The sequence below is a fragment of the Sinocyclocheilus grahami genome, unplaced genomic scaffold (assembly GCF_001515645.1).
Source record: "Sinocyclocheilus grahami isolate Dianchi unplaced genomic scaffold, SAMN03320097.WGS_v1.1 scaffold1094.1, whole genome shotgun sequence".
Lineage (NCBI taxonomy): Eukaryota > Metazoa > Chordata > Actinopteri > Cypriniformes > Cyprinidae > Sinocyclocheilus > Sinocyclocheilus grahami.
Window position 1 is genome coordinate 324,392 of NW_015506273.1, and position 9,623 is coordinate 334,014.

The 9,623-nt window shown below is 35.0% G+C and overlaps 1 protein-coding gene across 1 annotated transcript in view; it reads left to right on the forward strand.

The window, feature by feature from the left end:
* The window catches only part of LOC107566706 (uncharacterized), a 101,602-nt gene extending 92,754 nt beyond the window's left edge, over window positions 1–8,848 (forward strand). Inside the window, 12 exon segments of the mRNA XM_016252235.1 lie at window positions 130–294; window positions 1,370–1,549; window positions 1,724–1,894; window positions 3,090–3,263; window positions 3,361–3,534; window positions 3,725–3,898; window positions 4,352–4,525; window positions 4,621–4,794; window positions 5,847–6,020; window positions 7,784–7,945; window positions 8,129–8,274; window positions 8,605–8,848. Of these exon segments, the coding sequence (XP_016107721.1) occupies window positions 130–294; window positions 1,370–1,549; window positions 1,724–1,894; window positions 3,090–3,263; window positions 3,361–3,534; window positions 3,725–3,898; window positions 4,352–4,525; window positions 4,621–4,794; window positions 5,847–6,020; window positions 7,784–7,945; window positions 8,129–8,240 (1,834 nt within the window). The 3' untranslated portion in view covers window positions 8,241–8,274; window positions 8,605–8,848.
* The last annotated feature ends 775 nt before the right edge of the window (window positions 8,849–9,623 follow it).

Here is a 9,623-nt window from a genome sequence, read left to right on the forward strand (position 1 = left end):
ATGATTTATAACTTTTGTTTTGTTCAGTATAAAGTACTGTCAGTCACATGTGAGCAGATATAAAGATCTGTTGATCTGATGTGTGTTGAATATGATCTGAATAATAAATAATGCTGTTTTTGTGTTTAGGCTGAATAATTGTGAGCTGACAGAGAAAAGCTGTTCAGTTCTAGCTACTGTTCTCTCCTCCAAAACCATCCTGAAAGAGATGAACCTGAACAACAGCCGTCTGCTGGACTCAGGAGTCAAAGAGATCTGTGAGGGACTGAAGAAATCTAAGCTAAAGATATTAAAGTGAGTACATTTCAACATCACCTACACTTAACATTATATATTTATTGAATCTGGTTGCTTCCAGAGGTGAAAAAAAAGTAAGATTTTTTTTTCTCTCATAACAGTGGTATTATCTCTAGGTAAAATTAAAACTTAAAGAATTTTTTGTTTAATGTAATAAAAAATGGCACAATTAGAAATAAAATAAAATAAATGGAGCAAATAATTACAGTTAAGTATAATTAATTACAGTTATTTATATCAGCTGCCAGTGGTAACTGTAGCAGAATTATTATTACCGTCAACTAATCTGTTCGTCCAGCGAACTCTAAAAAAAAAAAAAATTTTGTGGCCACAGAAAATAACTTTCTTTCAAGTACTAATGCAATAGAGCATGTAACCAGATCGGCTTGTTAAAGGGACATTATCCGAAAGCAGTGACAGTCAGAAACCCATGTAATTTGTGCACAAAATGTTATTAACTAAACACTAACACACAACTAGTGTAAGCAAACAAACATAAAATCACACATATATGGGGGAGGGGCACATGAGACTGAATTAATGAAACCATTAGAGAAACAGGATGAAGCTATGAAAAGGAGTCAGTTAACCACCTGAGTGAAACCATCAACACTGTTTTCTGAAGATGGGGTCTACAGCTTATTCTAAACCTCTGTTCCATTTAGTTAAATGTATTGATACTTGCATTGCCTTGGCCGTTGAATGAGTGTCTGGATGCAGTCTTGGATGAAAGTCTTGATGGTTCGAAGGTTTGATGGTGTTGGAATTGCAATCACGTTCTACCAGGTTTGAACAGTGACAAACTCCAAAGATGTTATTCTGACTCGGTGGTGGTTGAGAGAGTTTTCTCCCAGATGGAAAGTGAAGACATGGCTGTAGTCCATAAAAAAAGCTGAAGTGGTTTGCTTACATGTCTGTTTTTTTGTTTATCATATCTGATAATGTATTCAGCTCTGGTGTGGTCTAGTTATATATTGTGACTCAGCATATTGTGCAGAAATGAATTAACTTGAAACACAATGTTAAATTGAAATGTTAAAATTTATTTAAATGTAAGCTTTATGTTTTGTAGACTTTCAAACTGCTGTATCACAGAAGAAGGTTATAAAGCTCTGGCTTCATCTCTGAGATCAAACTCACACCTGATAGAGCTGGATCTCACAGGAAATGATCCTGGACAATCAGGAGTGAAGCAGCTCAGTGATTCACAAAAGGGATGGGGTATTTTATCAAAAACACTGAAAACTCTGAGGTAAGTGTTATTAAAATAGTAAAATGCAAAAGTTTATAGCTGGAAGAGGGTTAAACCATCAAAAAGACATTTATAAAAGCTTTGAAATGACTGACCTTGAAATTACCCTTTAAAACAAGATTGCAAAAAATCATTATATGGCAGGTAATGTCAGTGTACTTCTCCTGTGTCCAGGTTTTTGGGTCCTGCTGCAGATGAAGCCTGTCAGTATGTGACTGGAATTGTGGGTAAAAACCCGTTACTCCTGAGAGAGCTGAATCTGAGTGAACATGAACTAGGAGACACACGAGTGATTCAGATCTCTGCTCTACTGCAGGATAAACACTGTAAACTCAACACACTGACGTGAGTATCTTACATCATTTAACATGTATTTGATAATACTATTTTCTTATTTGTTTGAGCCAGAGGCATCACAATGTGAAGTATTAAAATTAAACAGGCCATTTAAAACAAATACTTAAAAAAAAAAAAAAGACAATTAGCTTTAAACAGTAGGCCAAATCACTTTGATCATGGGTCATTATTAATTATTTCAGTTACTGTAGAGAGAGAGCAATGGTTTTCTTACAGAACTTACAAACTCCTCAAAACAAAAATGCTAAATGTTACTGCTCATTTCAGAACACAGCAAATTAATAATGTACCAACAGATCGGCCACCAATCTTTATCGGCTGACGTTCAACCTAATCCTTCAGTCCTGCTTAAATTCAGGGACAGTTTTTATTTTTTATATATTTTTTAATTGCAGCAAGCACACATACAGCACTACTTTAATGAATAAAAATGTGATCAGATTCATCTTTAATGTTTGTTGTTTATGTCAGTTCACAGTGCGTAATGTTAAGAGATACAACTTTTTATTTTAAAAATGCTGTAGAAGTATTGTTCTTCATTAATTCATGTTAACTAATGTAGTTAACTAAGGAAACCTTACTGTATGTAGCTGGGAACAGCAGTCCTAAACATATTTGCCAGTTGAGCGAAAGGAGACATTCAAAGAAGCAAATGCACCTGGAAAAGAAGTAATGCTTTATAATGTAAATGTTGTTCGAGAGAATTTCACGTGTGACTTTCAGATGACAAATTACAGTCTGGCAAATGATCCAAATCCTCCAAAACCTTAGATGATTTTCATAGATCTGATTCATTGTCTTTTCTCTTTCTGTCTTCAGTCTGTGTGGATGCAGTATTACAGAGAAACAGTGTCTCATCCTGACTTCAGCTCTGTGTTCAAACCTTTCACACCTGAGAGCGCTGGACCTGAGTGGAAATAAACTAGAAAACAAAGGAGTGAAGCATGTATCTGAAACACTGAAGGATGTACGCTGTAAACTGGAGAGATTGAGGTCAGTAACATTCACATACAAGAATCAAAATGATTAAAATCACTTCAACAGCTTTTAAACAAAGACACTTTATAGTCTGTATATTGTAAAGAGCCTGAGTATTTTGTGATCTGGTGAAGTCAAGATGATCTCTCTTTCTATGTCTTTACAGAATGTTTTATTTTCTGCTTTTCTCTTTTTCCTAATATAGGTTAAGAGGCTGTGATATAACAGATGAAGGTTGTTCTGCTCTGACTTCAGCTCTGGGATCAAACCCATCACACCTGAGAGAACTGGACCTCAGTGTGAATAAACTAGGAGACTCTGGAGTGAAAAACCTCAGTGATCTACTGAAGAACCCACAATTCAAGCTGGAAATACTAGCGTTAGTAACATTATACTGTACAGCAGTTACAGAGAGATTAAAAATCACTGATAAGTTAAACAGGCCCAGTTTACAGTATTTAAATTTCTGTCTTCAGTCTGTGTGGATGCAGTATTACAGAGAAACAGTGTCTCATCCTGACTTCAGCTCTGTGTTCAAACCTTTCACACCTGAGAGCGCTGGACCTGAGTGGAAATAAACTAGAAAACAAAGGAGTGAAGCATGTATCTGAAACACTGAAGGATGTACGCTGTAAACTGGAGAGATTGAGGTCAGTAACATTCACATACAAGAATCAAAATGATTAAAATCACTTCAACAGCTTTTAAACAAAGACACTTTATAGTCTGTATATTGTAAAGAGCCTGAGTATTTTGTGATCTGGTGAAGTCAAGATGATCTCTCTTTCTATGTCTTTACAGAATGTTTTATTTTCTGCTTTTCTCTTTTTCCTAATATAGGTTAAGAGGCTGTGATATAACAGATGAAGGTTGTTCTGCTCTGACTTCAGCTCTGGGATCAAACCCATCACACCTGAGAGAACTGGACCTCAGTGTGAATAAACTAGGAGACTCTGGAGTGAAAAACCTCAGTGATCTACTGAAGAACCCACAATTCAAGCTGGAAATACTAGCGTTAGTAACATTATACTGTACAGCAGTTACAGAGAGATTAAAAATCACTGATAAGTTAAACAGGCCCAGTTTACAGTATTTAAACTGTAGCACTGCATCTGTACTGCAACTGTATTTCTCTGTTGGTCAGACTTATTAATAGGTCTCTAACTAGGAAATAATTGGGTTTAATGTAAAGTATTTGATGAATTATACTGGTTGTGTACATGTTCTGCAGAAATATTATGAGATTCACATTTGCTGCAACAATGAACAAGAGACCAAAAAAAATTATGTCTCTAGTTTAAAAAAAAAAATGAATGAGAAGAAAACAACCGCTTCTGGCATTTGGAACTTAAAAACAGTTAAACTATGGCAACTAAAGACTATATGGAGGACTATATGCCTACTGTTGCTCTTTTATAAGACGCCATCAAGAATCTGAACCTTTGTCCTTTCTGTTTCTGTCTTCAGTCTGTGTGAATGCAGTATTAAAGAGAAACAGTGTGTCTTCCTGACTTCAGCTCTGAAATCAAACCCATCACACCTGAGAGAACTGAACCTCAGTGGGAATGAACTTAAACAGACAAGAGTGAATAAATTGTATGATATACTGAAGGATCCATGCTGTAAACTGGAGAGATTGAGGTGAGGAACATTCACGTACAACAAATAAATTAGTTTTGGTATTTTAATGAAACAGAATGAAAAACAAAATATTTGTTTAATTTCTCTGAATGCAGGTTAAGGTCTTGTGATATAAAAGCTGATGATTGTTCAGCTCTGACTTCAGCTCTGAAATCAAACCCATCACACCTGAGAGAGCTGGACCTGAGTGGGAATGAAATAGGACAATCGAGAGTGGAAAACCTCAGTGATCTACTGATGAACCCACAATGCAAGCTGGAGAAACTAGCGTTAGTAATATTATACTGTACAGCAGTTACAGTATGATTAAAGTTTATTATATTATGAGCTAATGGACTGATGATTCAGTAATATGTGTATCAGTAGAAAAAAATTACTTTGAAGCATTTAAAACATGTGGCTATAAAATTTTCATATGCTGAAGTTTGTCAAATATTTTCTGCAAAAAGAGATAGAAGTAAAAACCAGACTTTAAAAATGAACGTAAGTGAAGTGACATGTGGCCAAGTATGGTGACCCATACTCAGAATTAGTGCTCTGCATTTATCCCATCCAAAGTGCACACACACAGCAGTGAACACACACAAACCGTGAACACACACCCGGAGCAGTGGGCAGCCATTTATGCTGCAGCGCCCGGGGAGCAGTTGGGGGTTCGGTAGCTTGCTCAAGGGCACCTCAGTCGTGGTATTGAAGGTGGGAGAGAGCGCTGTACATTCACTCCCCCCACCTACAATCCCTGCCGGTACGAGACTCGAACCCACAACCTTTGGGTTATGAGTCCGACTCTAACCATTAGGCCACGACTTCCCCAAAAAAATTTTTTTCTTTTATTTTTTTATTTATTTATTTTTTAAGTGAAGTGACATGTAACATGAATGACAGCAGATTATTCTGACAGTTATGGGGTTTTTACAGAACTTATGGTAATGTTCACATAATCAGTTTTTATTATTATTTTGTGATGGTAAACTAGACTCTAAAGATTACTTAATATTGTGATTCTCATTAACAAACTTTTGATTTTCTCAAATGAACAATGTGAAAACAGTCCATTTAAATGTTATTTTTCAGTGATATTAATCTACATTTATAATTCACAAACGTTTTATGTGCAAGTGTGAAGATGCTCCAGGCTTGGGTTGTAATTAGTATCCTCAAATCACAGTTATGCTTCTGTCTTGGTTTATGGTTCAATATTTAAGTTGCCAGGTTTTTGGTGGTGTATTAGTGACAGTATGGTGTTTATTCATGATGCATTTAACTCACATGTGAACTTAACATGGATCTGAGTCATTGTCTTTTCTCTTTCTGTCATCAGTCTGTGTGGATGCAGTATTACAGAGAAACAGTGTCTCATCCTGACTTCAGCTCTGTGTTTAAACCCATCACACCTGAGAGAACTGGACCTGAGTGAGAATAAAATAGAAAACACAGGAGTGAAACACTTATGTGACGTACTGAAGGATTCACACTGTAAACTGGAGAGATTGAGGTGAGAAACATTCTTAAAAAGGTTTAAAATCATTTCAACATTGCAATTTAACTATAACACTTTTACTCAATATCTCACAAGGAGTCTGAGTTCACATTATATTTGTGGAAAATCCCTGTTGTGTTTTATGAACTGATGAAAGCAGGGTCTGTTATAAACACCTGACAGGTACCAAACACATTGCAGGTAAAAATTTCATTACCGATTAGCTTTAAATGTGGACTGTGGCACAAAGAACCTCAGTAACAGTAACATCACTAACAGTTATGAAGAAATGTGTAACTACAAGATACTTTTTTAAAAATGGCAGAGGCCACAGAGTGAACAACAGCGGGGTAACAGTATCAGCCAAACTGCCCGAAGTACATGTGCCTCAAACTAGACAGAGTGTAAGCAACGGAGCGCAAACAAGGCAATTAGTTTAATGCAAGAAATGATGTTTGTGATAAGAGTAACCGTAATGATATTATAACATTAACAGAAAATAACATTAATAAGTTGCAGAAGAGTGAATGTGTTCCTGCAGAATCTTCTTTCTCTGACACTTCGATTGGGCACTTTTATTTTTCTTTATTATGTATCATTTTTTTTATTTTTAAACTGCCGTTTACTTCATTTATATTTTAAAACATCAGGCAGCTTCTGTTGGTCAATACTGTGAATTTCTCTGTCAGATCTGAACTCAATACAAAATTCATCATGTGGGGGAATAAATTGTACATTTTAAAAGTAAATGCATCAGTCTGGTGCTCTTTATTTTTTGGCATATAAATAACAACTGCACCAAATTGCACATTTTTGCTCAGTTTGGAATCAAATTGAGTTGTTTTTCCTCCTCAAGTATGAGCCCCATATTCTCACTATATATTACAGTATATGAGCCATAAAATCCTGATTTATCAAATATGACACAAAACAAAGCACATGAAAACATTTTTCTTTAATATTTTGTCTAAAGGTTAAAAAAAAGTCGTTAAAAAAACAGATTTTTCGGACTATTTCATTATTTCAGTCAAGGTTAATAAATGTATTCTTTTTTTAATATAGCAAAAAGAAGTTTGAACATAATGCTTTTGAAAATACAATAAAATAGTACACAAAAATGGGGGAGGGGGTTCCCAATTAATTCTTATTTGTATTATTTGTTAAAAAAAAAAATATTTTTTATTTATTAATTTTTCAGATATCTTTTTTGGCATGTTTTGGTCCAGATTAAAAAGTAAAAAAGAAAAAAATGTCATTCATAAATACTAAGTCTTTAAGTATTTAGTGTTGTTTGATAAACACCAAAACTAATACAAAAATCTGAATGGCTGATTGAAAACATGTAAATATTTTTGACTTCCTTCTCTGTGAAAGGTGCATGTCAGGAACAGAAAGTAGTGCAGTCTGCTTTGTTTATGTGACATGCTGCAGTGCAAGTTTATGTTGATGAGAACTTGAAAAGATTTTTGGTTCATTATCAAACTATGGTGGGACTAATTAGACTATAGCAGACCACCATAGTTTAAATAATTAATGGGAAACACTGAATTTCTCTGCCACTGGAAAGCCATTAGGTGAAATTCCTCATCACATGGTTTCTCATTGAAGTGACTGTGATTTTGTCTTGTACAAAATGATGCTAAGAAATGACAAACATGACTGTGACCTCTGGGTTAATATCACACTCTGGGTTAATATCACACTCTGGGTTAATATCACACTCTGGGTTAAAGGGAAAATAATTTTCTTCCTCTGTCTGCTTGTCTTTCTCTTTCTAGTCTAAATGACTGTGGCATTACAGATGTTGCTTGTTTGGCTCAGTCTTTGGCTGAAACAAAAGCACTGCAGTTTTTAAAAGAGCTTGATCTGAGTAAAAATAAAATAGGAGACTCAAAGCAGCAGCTCAGTGACGTGCTACGAGACTCAAACTGTAACCTGAGGTGAGAAAACATCCTTCTGTCGCTATCATGCTAACACCAACAGACAAACATCATGTTTTAAATGTATTATATTTAAAAACAATATTTTTGTTACAGTCTGCTTTGTACTAATTAAAATATAGTAACAAATTTTCAACTTGTTCCACTCAACACTGTTGTTCTCTTCTGATTCCCTCCTTACAGCCTGGAGAAAGAACATTCGCTCTTGAGAGCTGGTGTGAACTACATTGGTAGTATTGATGGATGGTTTACTTGGTCTAAAGCTCCGGAGGAACCTGTGAAATCAACAGAATAAGGGAAATCACCGTCAGATGAGGAATCCTCAGAAGGTTCTCACTATAGTACTGTTATAAATTAATGTGTGTGATGGTCATTTTAATTTTGGTCAGATGTTGCTAAACAGCAAGCAATTAATACAAACAATGCCAAACTTACAGCTTCAAATAGTGCAGCTTTAACAAATCTAAAGTTATTATGCTGTTATATTTTACTTTTTAAAAATGATTACTAATGCATACAGGTGGTTGCATTACCAGGAGGTTAGACCTTCAAATGAAATAATGCAGCATTAATAGAAACATACATGTACACATGAGTGATGGTGAATGCTTTATTGTTAGTTTTGTGTTTATCTGAATGCTATTTTGCATGTTTTACAGGTGAAACAGAGGAGGGAGAAGAGGCTCATGAGCGCGCAAAAGAGGTGGATTAGTAAGAATACAAGTCTATAGTATAAGACCTTCATCATGATGTCAAGATTAAACTCGTCCATAATGAAGCAATTAAAATATTGCTAATCATGACTGAATGTAATGTAGCACTTATATATCAAATAACATAAACTGAGTCTAAAATGAAAATTGAATTATTATGGGCTACATGTACACAGATTCAAATCAGTGATCTATAACAGAGTCATTTTTGGAGATCAGTGGTCCTGTCGTATTTATATTACTTTATACCATTGTTTATTTTACATTTATGCATGTTTTACATTGCATTTCTCTTGCATTTTATATACAGACTGTTTGTTTAAATGTGTTTTAGTAAGTTCTGTGTCTGTCTCATGAGAAACATGTCTCTGTACATAAGACAAAGCTTTGACTGAAGACAGAGATGTGGATGAATCTGTTCTCTCACACCGGCGCACACTGATCTTTACTAGTTAGAATTTATGTGGCATATTATGTGCTTTCAGTCATTATATTGTAACTATACAAATAAAAAACGTGATCATTTTATTTAGTTTGAAGAGTTTATTAATTCAATAGCCAGCTATCAGTATAATTGGAGATACAGCAGATACCAAGATTTTCCTCTGAAAAAGTCACATCTGCAGTTCCTCAAGTTCACCGCTAGAGGTCAACACCATCACACTGTGTGAAGTACAAGCAACAGTTTCAGCATGTCACTATTGTGTCCAAACCATTGACTGCATGCTCCAAACTTTGTCCAAACCTTCAGCAGAACTAGTATTTTACAGCTCTGTGTGTGATTGCTTTTCCTGCTGTTTCCTGCTGCTGCTGCTGTTATTATTACACAGAATTCTATGCACATGAATTAGATATATTTACATTAGAAACACTTCTAAAAATGTGTAGTACAAATCTACTAATTAACTTATTTAATTTATTCGTAAGTTTGTAATATTTAAGCAAGTCATGCATAAATCAAATGA